Source organism: Microchirus variegatus, assembly GCF_963457635.1.
Source record: "Microchirus variegatus genome assembly, chromosome: 3".
NCBI classification, from domain to species: domain Eukaryota; kingdom Metazoa; phylum Chordata; class Actinopteri; order Pleuronectiformes; family Soleidae; genus Microchirus; species Microchirus variegatus.
Window position 1 is genome coordinate 2,710,456 of NC_139804.1, and position 25,421 is coordinate 2,735,876.

At 40.3% G+C, this 25,421-nt stretch overlaps 1 protein-coding gene across 4 annotated transcripts in view; it reads left to right on the forward strand.

Annotated features, from left to right (window-relative positions):
• The first annotated feature begins 5,558 nt into the window (after positions 1–5,558).
• Positions 5,559–25,421, forward strand: part of ryr1b (ryanodine receptor 1b (skeletal)) — a 94,558-nt gene continuing 74,695 nt past the window's right edge. For all 4 annotated transcript variants that reach the window (XM_083886234.1, XM_083886235.1, XM_083886237.1 and 1 more), the window contains exons 1-3: positions 5,559–5,793; positions 22,919–23,038; positions 23,153–23,254. In XM_083886234.1, coding sequence (XP_083742360.1) covers positions 5,746–5,793; positions 22,919–23,038; positions 23,153–23,254 — 270 coding nt within the window. In that variant the 5' untranslated portion in view covers positions 5,559–5,745. The remainder of the gene's footprint in view (positions 5,794–22,918; positions 23,039–23,152; positions 23,255–25,421) is intronic.

Below are 25,421 nucleotides of genomic sequence, written 5' to 3' on the forward strand. Positions count from 1 at the left end.
CCCTCCTTCTCCTCCACCACCACCACCTCCTCCTCCTCCTCCTCTGTGTCCTCGGTGTGGTGTATGTGCCCAGGGAGCTGCTGCACGGGTCAGGGTTGCCTCCTCCTCCTCTATCCAGATCTGAAGATGTCAATCGAGCACCAATCAGCAGCTCTCCACGCTGCTGCTGCTGCTGCTGCTGCTGCCTCCACCTGCTGCACAACTAACACCGAGAGGAAAAAAAAAGCCTTCAAAAAGTCAAAAAAGAGTGAACGTTCACTCTGCCTTTGGAACATAAACAAGTCAGCATCTTAAATGGAGGAACTGGCTCTGACAGATAGGGGAACTCGACTTTGTTTCTGTCAGGGAGGGGAGGTTTGAGTGAGTGAGAAAGAGAGAGAGAGAGAATAGTAAAGTCAGTAAAGTGCAGTACCAATAGAGGAAGGAGGAGGAGAGTTAGAGATAGTGATGAGCAATCATCTGAGCACCACCGAGCCAGCTCCAGGAAGCAACATCTGCGGTTTGTTTTTTTGTTTTTTTCTCTCGTTCAGAGGTATTAACAGAGAAAAAAAAGAAAAAGAAAAAGAAAGAGAGCCCCACCTCGATGCCAGATTTGCGAGGCTTCTGGGGAATTTGCAGGCTGAAATTGGCAACAAAAAGAAAAAGAATCAGTTCCTGAAATCTGATATGACTTTTGAATCCCGACACACGACAGCATCCATTCATTCATTCATCACCCCCAGCGTCTCCCCCAAGATTAAGTTGATCATCTCCCTTCTTTTTTTTTCTCACCCTCTGCGATGATGACACAGGGGGGGCAGTGTTTGTGCTGGTGAATGCGGCCGTTGCAGCTGGACGCGGCGACTCAAAGGCATCCTTGTTTGAACTGCTCGCACCAAGAGGAAGAGGCGATCGAACAGGGGGACATTAATGTCCCTGCGTCTGCAGAGGCAGGAAGCTGACGGGGCTGGCAGAGAGAGAGCGAGAGAGAGTGGCTGATATGGCATTGAAAAGCAGGGAATGATGCACAGAGCGGGGCTCTCCTGTGGTCCTTGAATGCTAAGTCCAAAAACACCTAAAAAAAAAAAGAAGAAGAATTTGCATGAGAAAGTGAGTGAAACAGCAGGGTACATGGGAATGTCAGAGAAGAAATAAGCAATGTGGTAATCTCACTGTAGTCTTAGGCAATCGCACTTTAAAACAGGAAGAGCTTAGATCGAGTCAAACCGGTCAAACGGAAGAAATCAGGAAAAGTATCAATGAAAATGAAAGAAAAAAACATTTAATTTCCACTGGTGCATTTGCATTAGTGAGTTTTTAAAAGTGCTACACGATGCTATTTAGTTTGAACCACAAACTGTGCAAAAAGTACATCTTTAAATTTAGGTTGTTGTTTTTTTTGCATTTTATTTTTAGGCTTTTATTTTTTTTGTACATCCTGTAAAACCGGAAGTCATTTAAATCGACGACATTAACGGTAAGGGGGTAAAAAAAATAATGACGGTTATGACGAATCTTGTAAGTTTTCATGACTGAATATGAGACTTTAATGCGGATATTTCACTAATTACATCAATTTTAATCATCATAATTGTGATAATACGTTCGTTTTCGTAGTTTGCGAACGAAACTAGCATACTATGCTATACGCGTGTGTTGTAAATTGTAAATGTGTAAGTTATATAAGTTATAACGAGCGATATATAACATATGGTGAGTCTATATTTACCTTTTTTATTTAAAAACTGTTAATATTCTGTCACGGTGGAGCCACAGTGATGTTGAGAGGTCCTCGCTTCAATTCAACGGTTCAACTACACGTGCGATGTCGCCATCTTGTGGCACGGAGTCGCATCTTCACCCACACGGAGGCGGCGGAATCATGAGTTGGCAAAAGAGAGAGAGAGAGAAGAAAAGGGACAAGTCACTGCTTCTGACTCAGGAGGACTCACATTCCCAGAATGCATTTGTCACTTTTGCTTCCACTGCGTATGCGCCTCACCTCCGCCTCCTCTCTCCGTCTCCCCCGGTGCACAGGAGGAGTTGTATACCGGCGAGCAGCGACCCAAAGCAGCCTGATCCAGCAGCAGAAGCAGGAGCAGCAGGAGCAGCAGGAGCAGCAGGGGCTGATGCAGAGGGAGGAGGTGGGCGAGAACGAGAGCATGCTGACGAATGACAGATGGAGAGTGAGCAGGTGAGGATGTAGTCTGTGATTCTATGTGAAGGCTGATCACCGGTGCTCAGTGTGGGCGTTTTATTATTTATTTATCTTCTTCCTCTGTTGCTCTGTGGTGCATCTTCACTGACTGATGTGATGTGTCCAGGAGGGGTGTTGCCCCCCCCCCCTTGACTGCCACTCATGCAGATCCAGCTTTCTCCTTTAGCCGGCTGTTCATCCACAAAGTGGCATTTAGATGGCAGTAGAGTCTGCACAATAGCGTTGCAACGCAAACAGGTAACTGGAGCTGCAGGTAACGCTTATTTTCATCATCCATTCATCTGTCGATTTATTTTCCAGATTAATTGAGTCATCGCTTGGTCCGTAAAATGTTGAATGACAATGTCTTGTTTTGTCCACAAACCATAAATGATTCAGTTTGAATGATTTCTTAGTTCTATGGAGCAAAGAAACCTGACAATAGTCACATTTAAGAAGCTTAAAAATCACATTAACTAGTTTTAATTCTTTTGAAAACACTCAAACCAAATAATTAATTATCAAAGTAGTAATTGATGAATCGAGTAATTGTTAACTGCTATTATATCCAGTAGGGCTGAATAATTAAAACCACTTTAATGTGAGTATTTCCTCGTTACTTTGCTCCCTATAACAAATAAATAAACACTAAAACTGAATTAATTTTGGTTTGTGGACAAAAACAAGACATTGGAGAACATTTTTGTGACACTTTTTGTCTTATAAAATCAGTAGTTAGTGATTATTAGTTTTATTAATCCACATTTTGCATTTTTAAGATGCCCCTAAGTGTCCCTACGTAATAGAGAGAGACCATAAGTGTCTTTATTTGATATAAACATCCATGTAACATATGTTTATATTAAAGTTGTAATATTTCATCAGATAGAAGTTGGTCAAAAATGTAATATGTACATTAATGGAAAATAATTTATATAATAGACCATAAAAAACATATAGAAAACCCATATATATATATTTATCATAGAAAAACACACATAATATATACCATAAAAAAACATATTATATATACCATAGAAAAAACATATTATATATACCATATATAATAAAAAACCATAAAAACCCATATATATATGTATATATCATAGAAAAACCCGTTGTATCATATTTACCACAGAAAAACCCATATAATATATACCATAGAAAAACCCATATTATATTATATTTACCATAGAAAAATCCATATAATATTATATTTACCTTAGAAAAACCCGTATAATATTATATATACCATAGAAAAACCCATATTATATTATATTTACCATAGAAAAAGCCATATTATATTATATATACCATAGAAAAACCCATATAATATTATGTTTACCTTAGAAAAACCCATATAATATTATATTTACCATAGAAAAAGCCATATTATATTATATTTACCATAGAAAAAGCCATATTATATTATATTTACCATAGAAAAACCCATATTATAATATATTCACCATAGAAAAACCCATATGAATTGACCTCTAAGTCCGTGCAGAAACATCTGGAAGCTGCAGACACACACAGTGATGTTGCGTTTGTTAAGCGACGATGTTGTTAAAATAACACGGTGGCATCTAATTACTGCTTTAGTGCGAGAGTTAGACCTCTGCCAACACTGGAGCGCAGAACTGGAACGTTTACGGGGAAAGTGTGAAGGTGCACAGAGTTAATTAAAAGCCTGACATAATGTCTCTGCATCACCACACACTCACCCCTTCATTATCGATCGCACTGTAAGAGAAGCATCTGTAGCATCTTCCCCTGCACTGAATGTGCAAAGATGTACTGTAGATATACTGAGGAGAAGAGGGGCCTGTATTCTGTTGATGTTTACTCCAGCACTTTGGGAAGTAATCTGGTGTAAATCTTATCTTTTAATGCAGTGTGACTGGTCGGGCTGACACAATTATTCAATATATGTAGGGAGGCACAATATCGGACTATTGGACCAACCGGTGCGGTTGTTTGTGGTATTTATTTGTTTGTGGACAAAAACGAGACGTTCGAGAACATCGAGAATACAATTAAGATGTAAAATTATAGTTATTTACTGTAATTATTAATTTAATTATTCATTTCTGACTTGAGCCGGTTCAAATTTGTGTAAAAAAGGTGAATTCAGATTGGTATTTACTAAATTAATAACAATAATAATTAAATAATTCTGTAGTGAAATTAACATAATAACATTTTGCCTAATCGTGTCGCAGCAAAGATATACAGTAAGATTTCTGCATTGAGAAAAATAAATAAAGGTTAACAGTGGAAGTCAAGAAGTTAGCATCCTATTATTAGCAATTAACTGTTGATTATAGTGCGTCCCTAGTTTAACGGATTATTAATCGATTAGTAAATTAATCAACTATTTTTATCAACAACAAATCAACAACAGTTTTCAGATTTTTCAGTTTAAATGTGAATATGTTCTGGGTGTTTTTGCTAACAAAGAAATCAGTAAAACTGAATATTTATTAGCGACGTTCGAGAACACCAACATTTTACCGACCAAACAAGTGAATTCAATGAGAAAATAATTGGCAGATGATGAATGGATAATGAAAACAATGCCGAGTTACTCTAGGAATCTGGGAGCTGCATAGTGAAGGGAACAGCAGCAGGCAGCTGTTCCGCTTTACATTCTTTGAATACCATACGCTGTTGAATTAGCACGTGTCCTTACTCAGACTCACCTACATCAGCTGACGTCTTAATCATCCAATCAGAACGCAGCGTTCTACTCTCACACTCCTGGTTCTGAAGGTCTTCTCGGAATCTGGGAGCTGCATAGTGAAGGGAACAGCAGCAGGCAGCTGTGTTCCGCCAGCACATGATTCTTTTTACATTCTTTAAATACCATATGTTGTTGAATTAGCATGTGTCCTTACGCAGACTCATCTTCGTCAGCTGACGTCTTAATCATCCAATCAGAACGCAGCGTTCTACTCTCACACTCGTGGTTTATGAAGGTCTATAGGAAGAGAACAGCTGATTTATTCACTTTGAGGACTTTGAGTGTGTGTGTTTTTAAAGGACGCTCCCCAAAGGCTAGTCCTCACCCCTTTTTCCTTTTATAGCCTCAGACATATGGAAGGAGGGGGTGAAGGGAGGGAGGGAGGGAGGGAGGGAGGGGAAGCTTGTGTGAAGGAGTGTCCCACTTCTACAAACATGGCGGCAAGAAGGGATGGGAGCGGTGTAAGTGTCTCACAAGAAGGTGCCTCCCCCTCCCTCACCCACCATCCCTCACCCTCCCTCCCTCCCCAAATCTGCGGTTGGGGAGGGGGGGGGGATGAGAGTGGAGAGGATCCTGGGTGAGCCTCCTCCTCCTCCTCCTCCTCCTCCTCCCGTCACTCTCTCTCGCTACAGCGTGAGAGCCACAGGACTCATGCTGTCCACCAGCTCACACACACACACACAAGAGTGAGAGACATTAAGAGAGCGTGAGAGGACGGAGATAAAAAAAAAAAAAAAATCCACATCCCGGGGAGAGAAAACGTAAGGATTTTCTCTTTTTCTTCTTCTTCTCCCGAGGAGCTGCGAATAACCCTGAGTGAAGGATGGCAGAAGGGGGAGAGGGAGAGGAGGAGATCCAGTTCCTGCGAACGGTGAGTCCAGCTCACTTTTTCCCTTTTCAGGAGATAACTGACCTGCTGCACCGGCTGCTGCTGCTGCTGCTGCTGCTGCCAGTTTGGAAGATTTAGACTCTAATTTAGACTCTTCATGACTGACCTGCACCTGTATCGTCACCTGGTGTCACGGTGACTTCACTGACTTCACATGAGCTTCTCTGGCTTTTTGGATATTCAAGTCCGATCTGAAGTTGCAGTTGTCAGAGTTGCCAAGGTTCTGCGTCTGTATTTAGTTGACTATTTTTGTGCCATGACCTGCTTATTAGTTGCTCTTTTTTTAAAACTTGGTCATCGATTTCTTAAGTCTCTCTCTCTCTCTCTTTAGTGCACAGGTTGTTTTAATCTCCGTTACATGACTATTTAGAAATCGCCTCACTGAATCTCTTTCATATTAATTCCAGAATGTTCTCGGTTTAAGAATAGTGTGCGTGTGTGTGTGTGTGTGTGTGTGTGTGTGTGTGTGTGTGTGCAGATAGATAGATAGACAGGAGCTGGTGCATCTGTTAGCATCGTTTATCTATTTATATCTGAGGAAAGTAGAGCCTCTCTCAGTGTGGGGTGACTCTGAGGAGGCAAACGCAACAAGCTAGCCCCGAGTCTGCAGCAGGGGACAGCTGAGCACAGGCTCTGTGTCTTCACTTTACTGTCTTCACAGAACTCTCCTAAAGAGTGATGTTATTACTCAAACTCAAACTGATCTGAATATATTATTTCTATTTATTTTATAACAGTTTTTATACACGTGCACAAAAAGAACCATGCACGCCGTCTTGAAGATCGCGTTTCAACGACATGACTCCAAACTGAGCACAGCTTATATATATAAATATTATTATAATTATTGTGTAATTGTTTTATTTTAACTTTAACTCCTCAAGCAAATCAAATACAAACACAAAAGTACAATATCACAAATACAACAACGTTAACGCATCAACTCTCAGATACATTTCATTTAGTAACACGTCTGTTTGAATGTTTTATATTTGATTTAAATGGCATGATTGATGGATGATTTTTTACCTAAAATAATTTCTGAATATTGGTACACTTAGAAATAAAAGTGCTAAGTAGAACCATATAAGGTTCTTCGCCTTGTCCTCATAGGAGAACCCTTTTTGGCCTTTTGGAGGGTTCCACCAAGGACCCTTTTAAAATCCTTTATTCAGGAAAGGGCTTTTAAAGGGTTCTCTGGGTCAGAATGGTTCTTATTGGAACCATTAGTGTTACCAAGAACCCTTAAAAAACCCCTTTCTTCAGGAAAGGGTTTTTCAGAAGCAAATGGTTCCAGGTAGAACCTTGTAGAAAAACCCCTTTGGAACCCTTATTTCTAAGAGTGTAGACTATATGTTCTGTTGCAAAATACTTCAATCGAAGCAACTTTAACTCGATCAATAGTGGGTTTGATGACTCTCTGTGGGTTAGTGACTCGTGATGCTTCTTAGGGCTGATTTTTATGTAAATATCATGTATAAATATCATTCTAAATCAAAGCTTTACAAATCTCTGGACATAAACGACGTAAGTTAGCACGCTAATAGCACTTAACTTTAGCAAAGTGCACCGCCCTGTGTCTTTGATGGCAGTGTTCAGTGTTTACTTGAGGTTTAATATCATGTGTGTGTGTGTAATGTTTTGTGTTTAGAGTGAACCACAATTTTTCTGGAGTCTAATTTAAAACATAGTGTCTCAGGGTACAGCGACTGAAAATTGACGACCTTGTCGTGGTAATTGTTATTTATTTTGTACGCGCTTTGGGTGTCTAGAAAAGCGGCATAGAAAAATGTAATTATTATTATTACTATTATTATTATCTGGAAGGATAACAGCGTCAGTTGCGCAACAAATTATTGTTTACATTTATAGATAGTATATATCTATATATATATATAGATATATATATATATATATATAAAATCCCTGTTAAGAAGATATGGACATTGAAAAGAAGTCAATATCTTAAATATTAGTTGATGACAGTGATAATAATAGCAATAACAACTAGAGTTCCCACTAGTATGGCTTGCTGCGCAGGCACCTAATAGCACTAACAATAATGATAATAATAATAGCAATAACAATACTAATACTACTAATAATAATGATGATAAATTATTATTAATAATAATAATAATAATAATAATAATAATAATAATAATAGTAACGATTCATCATGAACTATGATTATTGTAACAGCAAATTAACAGAGATTCAGATCACTTACACCGATTTAATATTTAAAATCATAAACATATACTGTCCACACTGTGATACTACTTTGAAAATTTGACCTCAGATTAGTTAATCGTGACGTGTTTGTCAATGTCTGCCTTTAAAGTTTAAGATCAAATCCACAGATAACTCTGAAGCAAAGACCAAGCTCTAAATGAGCTGATTGTTTAGCCCTAAATGCAATAGTGAGTATGCTGTCACTGACTCTTCTACATGCACTTCTGGTCAAAGCCACGCTCTAATGTTGCGCCAATCTTTAATTACCTATAACGGTTAATCCAAAAATCCCAGACGGACTAAAGAAAACAGGATTCCTGTCAGGCCTGTGGTGTGAGCTCATAACAACCACGACGCGGCGGCTTTAAACCGCGCGTGTTTTTAGTCTCGTCTCTTCAGAAACCTACAAACGGTTTGTTAAACGCAAAGGTTAAACACTCTCACTGCCCTCCATTCAAGTCAGACACCTCCACTTAAAAAGGAAAGAAACATCACAGCCCCATGTGAATTATTTATATCATGCGCTCTTCACTGGGTTCATCTGTGACACCAGCGCTGTCTGGGTCAGGGGTTCAAACCCCGCTGCGTCTGCAGGGGCTAAACATGTAAGTGTTGAGGCTCTTTGGATTAAAGCATATAACAAATTGTCTTTTCACTCGTAATTAGAGGTTAGTGATGAGCGGCGTTACGTGGGTCATCTGTTTTTCCTCAGCTGGGGGTTTATTTTGGAGGTGAGATACAGACGGAGTGTGTGTGTGGTGAGTGTGTGTGTGTGTGTGTGTGTGTGTGTGTGTGTGTGTGTGTGTGTGTGTGTGTGTGTGTGTGTGTGTGTGTGTGTGTGTGTGTGTGTGTGTGTGTGTGTGTGTGTGTGCACAGCTCTTTTCTCACCTGTATCTGATGAGCTGGCCTTCTGATCCTGTTTGTATGTGGAAAATTGTGTCCCAGAAGATGTTGCAACCTCCATCACTACACTCTGAGAAATAAGGGTTCCAAAGGGGTCCTTCTACAAGGGCTGAGTGGGATTCTACCTGGAACCATTGGGTTTTTCAAGGGTTCTTGGTAACACTAATGGTTCCAGTAAGAACCATTTTGATCCAGAGAACCCTTTCTGAAATGTCTTTGTACGCTCTTAGAAATAAGGGTTCCAAAATGGTCCTTCTACAAGGGCTGAGGTTCTACCTGGAAACATTTGCTCCTGAAAAAACCCTTTGATTTCTTGGTAACACTAATGGTTCCAGTAAGAACCATTTTGATCCAGAGAACCCTTTAAAACCTCCTTTTTCAGGAACCTTCCTCAAACTGTTGCCACAACGTTGGAATCTAAAATGTCTTTGTACACTCTTAGAGTTAAGGGTTCCAAAATGGTTCTTCTACAAGGGCTGAGGTTCTACCTGGAACCATTTGCTTCTGAAAAACCCTTTCCACAAAAAGGGTTTTTCAAGGGTTCTGGGTAACACTAATGGTTCCAGTAAGAACCATTTTGATCCAGAGAACCCTTTCTGAAATGTCTTTGTGCGCTCTTAGAAATAAGGGTTCCAAAATGGTCCTTCTACAGGGGCTGAGGTTCTACCTGGAACCATTTGCTCCTGAAAAAAACCCTTTGGGTTCTTGGTAACACTAATGGTTCCAGTAAGAACCATTTTGATCCACAGAACCCTTTAAAACCTCTTTCCTGAATAAAGGGTTTTAAAAGGGTTCTTGGTGGAACCCTCCAAAAGGGTTCCAGTTGGAACCTTTATAAAAAGGTTCTACCTGTTGAAAGTGTGAATGAGCTGTTTCCCGCTGACGTTGGGTGAGAGTATTTTAAATCCGTGAACTATAGCTTTGCAATGATAAAGTCCTTTACGTTCATTTGCATCATTTTTTAGTGCGATAACGTCTCATATGCGCAAAAGCCAAACGTTTCAGTCCGTTATGGAGATAGTAACTGTGAGTATGCTGGCGCTCCTGCAGATTTAAAACCCTCTGCTGTCTATAAAAGATGGTATTAAACGTTAAAGTTTCCTTCCAAAGTGTGAGAAACAAACCCACAACAAGGATCTGAGTGTATATAATACAGACAGAACGGTGAATTGTTTGAGTAATGGCACTAAATGTTTTTGCCAAAAAGAAAAGGGCTAAACAACATTTCAGGCTAAGGTTGAATGAATAAGTGTATGAAGTCTATGTAGAAGCCAAAGAAGCTTTTAAAAACTGTGTGTTATCAGTAAAAGGTAGAGTAAGACGCAGACTGTGAGCACAGGAAACACAACAATTGCCAGATTTAAATATGCTCTATGCTTTATTCCAATCCAATCCAGTCCAGGTTTATTTATGTAGTAAAACTGCTGTACTACAAAAGGCAAAAAAAGATTAATTTATACAGTAATAATACAACGAAAAAGGAACTCGGAAATCACCAATCTCATTCTGATTTAAAGGCCAAGGAGTAAAAATTAGTTTTAAGACTAAGACTAAGAAGTGAACCTCCCTCTGGAACTCAACACAGGAGTTAAAATTAAAAGAGAACAGCTGGTCATGGCAAAAAAACCCAAAATAAACTGAAAAATAATGTTTTTGGATGTAAGAATGTTACATTATTAATAACAGTAAAGATGCCACTGTCTGAAAAGATATTTAAACAATGTTAAGAGTGATATTGTCAGTGATGGTTTGGTTATTACACCGGAAAAGTGGAATAATGCTAGAAATATATATTTATACAGAATCTCAGTACAGCCTGGCCCTTTTTCGCCAGTAGTTGAAGAAGACAAACATGACATATCAATTGCCCTGAATAGCATACTGATGAAAGTATTAAAAATAAACATGACACAGATTTATATCCATGTGTCCTGAATGAGGACATTTGTATCTGCTTCCTGAATGCATTCACAGCTTTTTACCTTGTGGTAAATAAACCATTTGTGAAATTGCAAAAGAGAAGAGTTAGCTCTAAACTTGATAAGGATCTTATTAGGATCTACATCTGCACCAGTGGGGCCCAACAAGGTGGAGTATTGTCACCTGTTCTTATACATGGATGATCCCTCTAAAAAAAGGGATAATGTATAATCACTAAGCTAGTCTGTGGTTAGCTAACAACATTAGCATCTGGTTGCTATTACGTTGTCAGTGCATCGTTATCCACCATTACTGGCTCATTGTTTGCCATGTATTTATTACACCAACTCTAGCTAATGCTACAGCGATAATGCATCTGAGACATGCTATAGCACTAGCTGGAATTTGCTTTTTTTTGCGAACTACGGCAATAAAAGCTAGTTTTTTCTGTACCATTGTGAGTAAGCGTGATCATCTCTCTCTTGAGCTCTCTTGCTATCCTTGACATATCTGGTTAGCATGAAGTGGATGAGAAAGTGATAGACGCAGCCAACCAAATTCAAACATTTTAAAATAGATTTGTTTTCAGTTTTTCTCTGTGTTATTCATTGTAAACCCCTCTGGTACGGAGGTGCTAGCTTACTACAGCAGCAACTTCCGCCTTAGCATTTCCCCCTTTTTTTTTTTTACCTCAAAATTTCAAAACACTAATAAATTATGGCAACTTTGATAAAGTCTCATTATCCACCATTGTTGGCTAGATATACCATGTATTTATGACGCTAACTCTAGCTAATGCTACAGCGATAATGCGCCAAAGACATGCTATAACACGAGCTGAAATTTACTAGCTTGATCTGTTTTTTTGCGATTATCAGCAATCCCTTTATTATTATTTTATATTCATAAGCTAGTTTTTTCTGTAATGTGTGAGTGATCATCTTTCGCTTGATCTCTCTCTTGCTAACCTTGACATGTCTGGTTAAGTGTCAATTAGACGGGACAAGATAGTCAACGGGATAAATTTGTCATTTCGGGGAAAATTATTAACTTATGGTTGATGTTGACAATTGTAGTTGATCATAAAGATAATACATTTTAAGAAAATGGAGTAGAAATGTGGTATAACTTGGGAATAAGGCGATGCAATGACAAACAGGAGCTACACACACACTCACACAGATTACTCAGCAGCACTGCTCTATTCTAGGCGTTATTGTGTTACTGTAACACAGCTCGTACCTGTGACTCACAGCGTGATCGCTGTGTGCATATTACAGTAAAGATGCTAAAGGCTGAAGCATTACCACCTGTTCCAGGGCTGAAGAAGCAGGGTTTTTTCTCTCCATTTACACAAGGAACTGTAAAACTTTGAGTTACTGACAACATCCCACCTAAAAAAAAATGACCAACCTGCAAGCATTTTAACCCCCAGGGTTTACTGACAAGTGAGCTGCTGAGCTTGCAATACCCAGCAGTCTTTGCAGCCACAGCCAGCTTAAAGGTCTCACCGCACTGTAAACACACAAAGGGCGACATTAGGTCCTATAGAGTCCCGATAACGATGCTATGGGCCGTGTCACTGTTTCACAACGCTAGCTGCACTTGCCGTACCAAACACACACACACACACACACACACAGAGGCCTGTGGAGTTAGAGGCGGTATTTGAGTTCCAGTCTGTAGCAGCAGTTTCTTTTTTTAGTATGCCACGATACGTGCACATGCTCTGGAAGGAGAAACCAGAGGAGTCGGTGGCCTACTTGCCAGCATCCACAAGGGACACATGATGTGTGTGTGTGTGTGTGTGTGTGTGTGTGTGCATGTGTGCAGATGTGGACGTAAGTCAGTGTGTGTTCAGTGATCACAGAGGCTTTTCATTGGTTGTCACATACGACATAGATTGTGTCCAAAATCTCAGCTCAATCATGTCAGCGCCGCTGATTTAGAAGGGTAAAAAGCTGACAAATAGTTGCTAATGGCACAACAACAAAGGTGCACCTGTATGCAGATGACATTATTATAAACCTGATGATTAAGCTTGGTTTTTTTGATCAAAAACAACTTATTTTACGGTGAAGAAGTCACTTGTACAGGTGATATTGACCCTCCAGATTGACGCTTATGTCAGATTCATAAGAAAACGGCACACATCGTTGTTTCTGAGACCCATATATTGAGTAAACTACCAATAAACAACAACTTTTATAACTCTGTGGCCCCACTAGTTGACCACTCTACCTAGATGCTTTCTAGACAGGCAGCGTTCTTGATATTTTGTGTTTATTGCCTTTTTCATGAAAAGTCAGTTTGCTGGATTTTGTTTTTTGCACAATTTGCTCAATTTCATACAGACAACACAAACACACAGGAATGAAGTGTTATGCAACAAAGATTAATGGTTGTATATTTGGCACATGTTGGACAACCCACCAGTGACAGTGTTTTCAAGGAGCGGGTATTGGTACCGCACAATTAATTGCTGTTAAAACCCTGAGCTCTTATGCTTATTGATCTGAGTTAGGAGAGAATACATGACAGGCGGTGGGGGGGGGGGAGGGGGGGTGTGTGTGAGGTGAGGGAGTAAGCGGGGGGCCTCAGAAGTGCTGAGCCCAGCAAATGAACACAACATTAACACACACGGCACCTGTTCGTCTGCTTGACTCGCAGCCGTTTACACAATAGACAGGTGGTTTGGTCTGGTCTGTCAGACGAGAGAGACACAACTGTTATGCAAACCCGTGTGTGTGTGTGTGTGTGTGTGTGTGTGTGTGTTTGTATAGAAGCTTAACCATTTAACACGCACTATGACATGTTTTAACCACACATAAAAGAAGTATAACCCTTAGCAAATCACTGTCTAGTGTCTCTTCCTGAAGTCTACCGCTAATCATTTTCAATAATATAGAGCTCTGGGGGATCGCGTGACTCTGTTTACACATCTGTTCATGTTTGGCAGGGAAAGCTCCCGTAAAAACGGGATGAACAGCACAGCGTCGAAGAGTTCACCGTGCACTTGAAATCCACAGAGATCCAACCCGACAGACTGAATATGAAACAGAACGTTCCAAAAAACATGGCTGAGTGATTCTTAAACTGTGTGTCACTTTGAGTGAAAGCTAAAATACAGTGACAAGTGGATTCACAGTGCTACTACTTCTACTGCTTAGTAATTTCATATTTCACTCTTTCTCATTTTAATTTTAAGGCGCCATTTTGACTCGGGATGATTGGATGTGCTTTTTTTTGGGATTTTGGATCGTGCCATGTTTTATGTCGGTCTACTCGTCAGGACTTTGCTTACTCTCCGGGCAAATAATTCATATTAAAAAAAGGGATGGATTTTTGGAGTCCAGCCAGCGAAAATGATTTATTTATAACATCGTTTTCCTTTGAAATGCTTCCGTCTGAGGGCAGAGGCTCTTTAATCTTTGACGTCTGCTCATTTGTAGGAGTTTGAACGAAGACGAACGGTCGTCTAACTCTGTCTGAGCGAACACAGGAAGTGTTTCAGTAAATGTTAATCGTGACAGATTTGTCTTCTCAACTGGTGTTTTCATAGGATTGTTTTGGTGAAATAGATTATGGTTGTTTTAATGAAAGAGTTGCACCTGGAATGTGTTACTAAATGAACATTTTAGGTCAGGGATTGGTTGATTTTTACTGCTTTTTTTTCCTGTACTTAGTGCCTTCCCTGTGAGCAAGAGTGTCCGTCTTTAAGTGAGACCCCGTAGAGCATCTGCTGGTCAGCAGAAGGAGGGAATGTGATAGTGACAGGTGCAGCCACCCAAAATAGGAGCTGAGTCGAGGGGGGAAGGCCCAGAGCAGAGCCGAGAACACACCGAGGGAGGGCAAATAATATGGATTTAACCTTTATTTAACCACAAATGGAAACTCGTTGAGATTAAAAGTCTCCGAGTGGACGTTGAAGAAGATCACTGTGAAGCACAGAGAGGTTAAGAGCCAATCGTTTGTTCCTCCAAGTCACTGAAAAACAGTGAAAGTGCACAGTTAATGTGAGATGATTTGGAAAAAGCAGCCGAAGCAGAAACGTGAAAAAAAAAAACACTCTAATAATGTTCTGTACACTGTTCTCTGTGTGCTGCTGAGAGAGACGATCAACAGTGTTTCAGTGCAGTAGTAGAACAGTGTATTTTCTACAGTGTTTTCTGAAAAGCCCATAATGCATAAATATGCACTCAAAGTACTGTAATCACAAAGCAATTTGTAATAAACGTCATTCCTATAGCCAACATGTATGAACGTGGAAACTTATCCCTGGAATTAACTCGTTGCAGAATCAGATTTGGTTGGTAAACCATGTTGAATAAGAAAATATATGTGTTTGTATCCGTTTTATGAATTTTATGTGTCCATAAAAAGCATATAACACATTTTTGTATAGTTCAGACCAGGGATAAATTGGACGGGGGGGGCAGATTTCTTTCAAGTGAGACCTCAGGGGGCCGGATTACACTTTGGGCCAAACACTGACTCAACAAATGTATAGGTAGGCAATTTGAAATTATAGATGAAGGCCTATAAGCCAATAAGAAATTGCATTGGCACCAAAATATCCTCACAATGAGGCCTACGATTACAGCCTAAAGCAGGAGACAGTTACCCTATAAAAACGCAACATTTTCCTATCCATGTAAGTAAGTAGGGTACATTTATAAATTAGACACTTTTCCTTTAAATAACACAAGTGTAAGCTGTTCATTTTATTATATTTATTGAAGGCTTCAATGCATAATTAGGCCAATTAAAAGATGACTCGTCTACCGTCAGCACTACCAGCGCAGCTCGACCCATGACCAGTCTGCTGCTAAATCTGAATCTGTTGATGAAATGATGAGACTATTTTGAAAGGTGGTGTGTGTAAGATACGGCCACGTGAAAACCTGCCGTGTGCTGTGTTTTTAAAAGCTAAACTCGTAGCCACACTTTATATTTACACTGGTGTCTTATCCTCAGGTAGCTCACACCCACGGTTGCTGATGCTACGCTGTCATCGGTATATAGCGGTGATAGTGTTCTCTCGAAAATGATTCAAAGGGTCTGGTCAGGAAAATATAAGAACTTACGAGTAGGATTGAGTTAATGTTCTTAAGAAACTTGACGATAATGACCTTCTCATTTTACGCACCTGGACAAAAGGAATAAACTCCAGAACATACTCTTAGCACCCTTATCCTGTCTTCTACCATGAATAATTGTTCAAAAGTTTGGGGTCAAACCTTATTTTTGAGGGAAAAGCACTTTTTTCTCCAATGAATATAACATTAAATGAATCATAAATACACTCTATACATTGTTAATGTGGTAAACGACTATTCTAGCTGCAAACGTCTGGTTTTAATGGTTTAATATGTACATATGTGTATAGAGGCCCATTTCCAGTGCTCTAATGGTACATTGTGTTTGCTAATCAGAGTAGAAATAAGGGTTCCAAAAGGGTTCTTCTACAAGAGCTGAGGTTCTACCTGGAACCCTTTTTCAAGGGTTCTTCTAATGGTTCCAGTAAGAACCATTTTGATCCAGAGAACCCTTTAAAACCCCTTTCCTGAATAAAGGGTTTTGAAAGGGTTCTTGGTGGAACCCACCAAAAGGGCTCCAGGTGGAACATTTATAAAAAGGTTCTACCTGGAGCCGAAACGGGTTCTCCTATGAGGACAAGCCGAAGAACCTAATATGGTTCTACTTAGCACTTTTATTTCTAATGGCGTTAGAAGGCTATTGGATGATTAGAAAACCCTTGTGCAATGATGTTAGCACAGCTGAAAACAGTTTTGCTGGTTCTTTGACGAAAGGGCAAAATTATTATTTGGAATAAAAAAATCATTATTTCTAATCTTATCAATGTCTTGACTATATTTTCTATTCATTTTGCAACTCGTTTGATGAATAAAAGTCTGACTTTTAATGGAAAACACCAACAAAATGGTATAGGTGAGCCCAAACTTTTGAACGCCAGTGTATATATTTTCTCAAGGATATTCCCTATATAAATAAATAAATGGCTGCAGCCTATGATCATAGATGCTGAGAGTGTGCACCTGTGCCGCCTCCTCTACTTTTCAAAGGGAAACCCCAGCATCACCCCCCCACCCTGACTCTCTCCTCCACCTACATCCTATGCAATGTGCTGTCCCTCACTCTTTTCTTTTTTTTAATGGCTGCATATACAGTATATACAGTATATGATGAACAATCTTGGGTTCGGCTGCATCAGCACACTTTGCTCTGTGACAACTGGGCAGAAATCTGACACTGTTCTGTTAGGAAATAGAGTGGACGTCGTTAATTTAATGAATGATTTGATTTCTGGGCAGATCTACAAACGTGGCCCTCTAAAGCCTGGAATAATAAGTCATAAATACTCACTCACTCACTCAGTTCTGCTGCTTTATCCTCCACATGAGGGTTTGCCCGGAGCCAATCTCAGCTGACATAATCAATTTGCCCTAAAAGTCTGCATGTTTTTTGGACTGTGGGAGAACATGGGAAAATATCAAACTAAAAGTAACTGAGTTTTTGCTGTGATATTGAATACTGGGACACTGGGACAATAAAAATACTAGGGCTGCAACCAACGATTGTAGTAATCTGTCGTTTTCTCGATTAATCGATAATTCTTTTGTCCATAAAATGAAGGAAAATGTGGAAAAATGCTGTATGGTAACAGTTTGAGGAAGGACCTTTTCTGTTCCAACAACCAAATCACTATAAGAGACATAGGGTGAATTCCAATTCCTTGCTTAATCCTCAATCTTAATCCTCAATCTCAAAAATGTGCGCTCCCTCTAGTGCAAGTGCTGTCCCGATTCTCAGAAAAATCGGGACAGGCCCTCAACAAAAAAAGTTGAGGGTCAAGTTTAAGGGCTGTATCGCCCTCAATATTGAGATTTTCCGAGACCACCCTTGGGAGCAAGGGCTACCCAGAATGCATTGCGTATTTTCACATAACAAAGATGGCACCGAAAGCAGCGAAGCGAGTGCGCTACAAATGAAGTATTTTCTTTGTTAATAGACATATACAAATGATGAAAACCATTGTATTATCTTAGTTTAGGCCCATATTATTACTGACGTCATTGTTGCGTAACATTTATTTTTTTATTTTACGATCTATTGTCAATAGCCGGCCGGTGCCCGTGGTTGTGGTATTTGTATGAGTATCATCTTATAACTAACTGACAACGTAATAACTTGACTGACAAACGGATTGTAATAAATAATGGTGACGTAAATGTGTTCTTCTTCTTCTTCTTCTTTTTTGGAGTTGACAGACTGGACGCAGCTTTCGCCTTATTCTGCCCCCCACAGTCTGAAGACGTATCTGCATTTAAGGGGTGTCCCATTTCTAAGTGACAAAATAACCCTCAACACTTGGTTTTGAGGGACAGTTAAGATTAAGGCTTGAGGGTTAAGATTGAGGGTTAAGTTAGGAATTGGAATTGGCCCATAGTCCTGACCTGAAACCCCATCGAAACCCCCAAGTTTGCGAGCCAGGCCTTCGTCCAACATCAGCAAAGGTACATCAGTTAAACGTCGCTGCATTAGCACCAAACTGAACTGTAACGCGGCTGTAGGATCACACACTGATCGCCCCTATCATCGTCAGTGTGGATGACATACTGAACCTCTCACCATTCTCCATATGTTGTCCCGTTTGCTCTCTGCGGGCATCGTGCCCGCTCATCGGGGAGGGGGAACCCTGGCGACCCTCTTGTCTGCAAGTGCACCATCAGCCAGCCTCAGAGAGTAAACAAAGGTGTCTGCTTTCAGGCGCTATCTATGCCCGTGGCTGTAAATCCGCGCTGCGTATATACACCTCACATCGGTTTGTCTAACTGTCTGTCACTTTACGTCCGATTGTCTCCGACCTGAGCTTCCACATTGCCCGCATGCTTCCGCCGCCGACTCCAAACATGGCTCGGCTGTAACTTCACACCCGCCACGTTGATGAGGGCATCAAATAAATCGTTTGCCTCGACGGCGGCGGAATAGCTGTGATGATACCCAGCACCTCAGTGCCACCTGTCCTGTCTTTGCTTTATCAAACACACTCACCGTGAGATTAACAAATAATCAGATGCTGTGGCCCGGCTCGCAGCAAAGCGTCAGCTGCGTATCCTTCAAAAATCCTGAGCGCTGCTTCTATTTATAAAAGGATGAGTTAGGCTCAAGGGTCTGTGCGGCATATAAGTGAGCTTTTCACATGGTCAGATTGGAAGTGATTCACATTGTCAGACTGTGGGAAGGCCACAACGCTTTAGTTGGGAACGAATTAGAGAGTGTTCTATTATAGACTAGCTGGTCCTGCTATGTGCTAGCAAAGTGCTCGCAAATGTTGGCCGAGGATTGTGTTTACCTGCTCCGCCAGTCGCGTTGGCACGAAACCAGTTGTCCCATTTAGGAGGGTTTATTATCGGAACATGAAGACGCTACCAAAGTATATAATCAATTAAAATGAAAATAATTTCATTTTTGTAGCCCTGTAATAAGCCTTTCATGTATAAGGCTACATTGTTCTGACAGAAACCTGAACTGACAAACCAGGCAAACGTCTGCATTTCGCTTTTTTGAAGTGGAAGATAACTTTGCAGTCACTGATAGAGGGAATATATGACTCAATGGGGGCCACACGGTTGGAAGTGGTTAGCACTCTTGCCTTTGCAGCAAGAAGACCCCGGTTCGAGCCCCAGCTGGAACAAGGGCCTTTCTGCATGGAGTTTGCATGTTCTCCAGGTTCTCCAGCTTCTTCCCACAGTCCAAAAAACATGCAGTTTTGGGATTAGGTGAATTGGTGACTCTAAATTGACTGTAGGTGTGAGAGTGGATGGTTGAATGGTTGTTTGTCTCTTTGTGAACGATGGACTGGCGAACTGTCCAGGATTGTGACCCCGCCTATCGCACTACGTCAGCTGAGATTGGCACCACCGACCTTCACATGGAGGATAAAGCGGTAGAAGATGAATGGACGGATGTTTAATGAGATATGAGACTTGGGCGTATAATATTTTACCTCTGGCAGTTAGGGACTGTAGAGGAAGTGTGTGAGTCCGCTTTTCATTTCTGTTGAAATATATTATGGGCAGGAGGACTGCTGTAGATTACCGGGGCATATATCGTCCACGCTTCCATCTTGTCTCGCACCAGTGAGTCACTCAGGTACTTTTCAGTCTGCTTTTGGATATCCACGAGCTCAGTCTGTGTCCTCAAACATGGCCCCTTTAGCTTTACCAGAGCATTTTCTTTCTGTGACCTTTCGACTTCTTTGCTGCTGTTGCCAGGATTCAGAGCTGTTTTAACCTCTTCTTCCCTGACCCTCTTTTTGGAATCCCTGCTCGAAAATTACACGCCCAAACTAAATAGAGTAAATCTCTGCAGTTACAAGCTCTATGTGGATTATCTTGGCATCAAAATAAAGCTAACACTTGTGAGATTCACTGTAGATGCCACTGTGTCAGAGTAAATGTACATGGAACACATTATAAATGAAGGATTTTTTCCTCTCGCCTAAAAAAATATTGCATTTTAAAGCAAATATCACCTTTAAAATGTGCAGTAGGAGCTTAAAAACACATGGAGGTCATGTAACAACATGTGGACATGAGCTGTGCAAAGTCTGATGCTGCTGAAGTGAAGCAAAGTAAAATGACAGAGGTTTTAGTAAAGAGATGTCTAGGCGTTCTCTCTTTTGGCACAGTTTGGCACCACCATCTGTGCCATTTGAGATTTCTTAGGTACCAAATTATTAAAACCCATTTAATTTTATTTACATGTCACTGTTGGTCTAAAAAGAACTTGTTTTGAAAAAAAAAAAAGGTATGATAACTCGCTTTAAATGGATGCTCCCTGTGCGGTGCGTAATAACAACTCTGTGACTCTGCAGCGTCTTTAGTTACGCAGCGCCATAGCTCTGGCTTACATTGGTTAATTTGGGTGATTGACAGCTCGTTTCAAACCTCTAAACCGGTAGAATCAGGCTCCGGTGTCCAAATGCTGTGACTGTAACTGTGAAGAAGAGGTTCATCTAGAGCTGCCGGGGTCATAGTAAACACTGATATTGATCTCAGGCTCAGCTTACACGCACTGTAAGCTCAACATATTGATTTTGTACAAGAGAAGTTGTTTTCCGTGATCGAGAACTTAAGTTCTATGTCGAGACGGCTCTGGGGGTCACTTGTTTTTCCTAGAAAACTATATTTTTATGATCTTCACTGTGGGATTTGCTGGTGTCTGCAGTGGCAAAGAGAGGACACACATTGCTCTACTTTCTGTTTAAAGTGTAAAGCAGCAGTGACCATGAGGACAGGACAGAGGAGACATTTCTAGGCTGAGGAGAGACAGATGATAGCCCGGCCAAAGCAAGAGATCTGAGGAAACAGTAGAGGCCTCTGGGTTTAAGAGAGTAGCTGTTATGAGGACACCGATATGCATCTGCATCGCGTTCCATTTTACCGTAAACATAGACACGTAAACTCCCAGCGCTGACTGTTTATTTTCCATTTTTCTGAGAAGCGAACACAACAATCCGTGGTTGCAGAAGTGCGAGCGACGACATCGTCGTTCGTTTGTTATTTGCGAGATTGAGCTCGGAGGAAAATTCACAACTCCTGACGTGTTAAGAGGAATATCGGGCAGGTTAAGCGATGGGTTCACTTGCATAAATGACTGAGTGGAAGGAGCAGCTGAGAATGCAAGAGTGTCAGGTGTGGGTTTCACAGGAGGGGGGGGGGGGGGTTGGTGTTTATTGCTGCATTTACACGGGGTCTCTGTGGGATCCAGGGATTGATGAGGAACAACAAATTACTGTCTATTAGCATTCTGCTCGAGTAATAAGAGTTTTTGTTTGCCTCTTACGATACTACGTCACTGTTCTACTGTATGTTACGACACAGATTAACACAGGTTTCCCACCGAATTAATTTAATCTATGACATCAGTGCAGTGCATGTGTGCGCGAGTGACACCTAGACAAACTGTGGTGGGATAAATTAGAAGACGACGAGCTGCTAATCTCTCAATAATTAATGCCAAACACTCGCAGGACTGTGGTGTAAATGAATGCAAACTGAACATTTCAGAACGGTACAGTTCATTGAAAACAGTATATCTGTCATCTTTAGCTTGGTTGTTCATTGGTTACAAATAGATTACTTAAATCTTTGATATTAGATTGATTTTATGGGCGGGGGAAAAATCGGTTCAGATAAGAATTGAGATTCTAATCATTCATGATTCAGAATTGAAATGAAAACTCGATAAAAAAAAAAATTATATTATTATATATATATTTTTAAGTTTCTATTTTCATATTTTTTTTATATTTTATTCAGTTAGTCTAAGCTTTTATTTATGCAAGTTATTTTTTGTACAGGAAGTACGTTTTTATTTGTTTTGAAAGTTTGCCTTTGTGTGATTACATCATTGGAATCAGTATATTTTCAAAATCACATTATATATATATACTAACTGTATTGTTTTGATGCCATAATTTGCCTTAACACACTATGCATCGAATCAATTTTTGAATCTAGAATCGATTTTGAATCGAGTATCGTGAGCCTAAGAATCGGAATCGAATTGAATCGTGAGACACCCAAAGATTCAAATCCCTAATTGATTTCATTGGTTTGAATGAAAACAAGTTATATTATACCATGATTTCAGTTTCTCAAATGTGAATGTATTCATTAAAAGTCTTTTTATTGATATTTATATAATGAAAGATATATTATATGAAAATACTCAAAAACGGTCCTTATGGGATTCAGTTATTACACAATACAGAATCAGTCATTAAAAACACCGATATTAGTGACATCCAATTTCTCTATATAACCCATTTTTATTCTTTTGAGGGAATTTCTTTGCCCTTTATGTACAAAAAAACTGTGTTACTTTGAGGTTTTTTTTACTAGAATATGGAAAAAAGGAGGTGTATAGCAGGGTCAACTAAATCTGAACTGAGCTTGAAATAAGTGATAAGCCAGTGAATCAATGTGTTTCTAAGGCTTTAATCTCCTCTGTTGTGCAGGATGACCAGGTCGTTCTGCAGTGCACTGCCACCGTCCTGAAGGAGCAGATTAAGTTATGTCTTTCCTGCGAGGGCTTCGGGAACCGCCTCTGCTTCCTGGAGACCACGTCCAACGCTCAGGTGAAATGCTCGTCGTCGTACCCTTCTTTTACCCTTTCCTTTGGTATGTTCCTTTGTCTTCTAGTTTTATCTTGAGTAAATAACAATGATTTACGTCTCTCTCTACGTCTGTAGAAAGTTCCCCCGGATCTGGCCATATGTACCTTCATCCTGGAGCAGTCCCTGTCGGTTCGGGCTCTGCAGGAGATGCTGGCCAACACGGTGGATATGACTGATGTAAGAGTTCAAAAAACAGACAAAACAGAGCGAGGTTTTTGTTTTACCTGCATGTATCTCAGACTCTGACTGATAACCATTAACGAGAAACTGTGAGTTTTGAGGTTTACCTGCAGCTTCACGATTGTTCGGTTCATGTGAACACCTGCAATACACTTTTATACCCTTCGATGCAGATATTGGATTCGTCCCGACACTATAATGATCACCATAGGTGGGCTGTTTCTTCCCCTTTGCTTTATTAGCACCTATTGTTATTATAGGAATTATAATTTTTCTTTTGCCGCTTTGAGCTCAAATTTGATCTCCTAAACGTGCGTGAAAATGGACAAAAATTGGCACGCACATCAGAAATGGCGAATCATTTTATCAAATAATGGAATTGCGAAAACCCAATGCAAAATGGCTCGGTAGCGCCCCCCTCAGGTCAAATGCCTATGGAGCGGCTGAAATTTAGTTGCGCCGAATTTCACAAAATTCAGTGGGAACATTGTTCCGCCTAAGACGAACAAAAAAATCCTCTTGGGACCATGACCTCGACTCAACAGGAAGTCGGCCATATTGGATTTGGCGTCCATATTGGCGTATTTGCAAGTTTCCTAACTCAACGAACTTGTCTGACGGCGTTTATCGTAGCAACGCGCAAAACGCGTCTAATTGTACTCGACCCATCAAAGATCAAATGAATCAAATCAAAGATTTTATTTTATTTTATAAAATAATGTAATTGCGAAAACCCAATGCAAAATGGCTCGGTAGCGCCCCCTCAGGTCAAATGCCTATGGAGCGGCTGAAACTTAGTTGCGCCGAATTTCACAAAATTCAGTGGGAACATTGTTCCGCCTAAGACGAACAAAACAATCCTCTTGGGACCATGACCTCAACACAACAGGAAGTCGGCCATCTTGGATTTGGCATCCATATTGGCGTATTTGCAAGTTTCCTAACTGAACAAACTTGTATGACGGCGTACATCGTAGCAACACAGAAAACGCGACCCATTCAAGATCAAATTAATCAAATCAAAGATAAAATATTTTTTTAATTATATTTTTATTTACTTCCTTTCTGACACTCCCTCCCCTTCCCTTCTTGCTCACATCCAAGCAGACGATTGTCGATTTGGACAAATGGGTATGTCTGTTACCACCATGTTATTTGCTGTAACTGGCAGCTGTCCTCGTTCCTGTCCTGTCGTTTCCTCTTGTCGTCCTCTCGACGTAACTAGTGCTGTGTTGTTCACGTGTTTTGTTGACCAGCCGAGATGTTATTTGTCTACGAAAATCTTCACTGTTACAGCTAAGAGGAAGATAAACAAAAGCTATGAGCGGTTGCAGACTTGTGGTTTAAGTAATCTGACAGTTTCAAAGACAAAGTCATACTTAAATCTATTGTGATTGAAATAGCTCCTCGAAACGATCAATCGTTCATCTACATTTCACGCAAAACCATCACCAGCACATTTTACCTCATGCGCTGATAGGAATATTCTACCCTGTTTGTTCGATGTTGTTTTTATTCTTTGACGATGGCAAGAAATCTTCTGGTTCACTTTTCGTGCCAAATGTGTTTTGATATAGACGTGAAAATGAAAATCCACAGTGAGGTTTTTATATCTTTCTGATTTATACGTAGCCACAGAGCCGACCCAGACCCATGATATCACTCCTGCTGAAACCACTGCAATGCTCTGCAGCTTCAGACCAACAAACATTCAGAAACAGAGAGGCATCCTCCACTCTTACTAACATCTTACTGTGATTATGTTATTAGAGAAGCGCTCTCTTCACCTGTAGCTGATGGCACAAAGATGTTGTCCATCCTCTGGGGTTGTCAACAGGCACTCACTGGGATCTGTTAAGTATTGTAATTCAAAATTCAAAGATAGATTTGTCACAAACACCCTCTGGAGAGAGACATCACGAAACTACAGAAGAGGATTAGGGCCACACAGGAAAAAATATATGACTTCTGACTTTATTCTGAGCTTTAAAGTCAGAATTTGGAGTTTTAAATTCAGAGTTCTGAGTTTAAAGTCAGAATTCTGAGAATAAAGTCAGAATTCTGAGAATAAAGTCAGAATTCTGAGAATAAAGTCAGAATTCTGAGAATAAAGTTAGAGTTCTGAGAATAAAGTCAGAACTCATGTTCAAAATAAACTAAACTG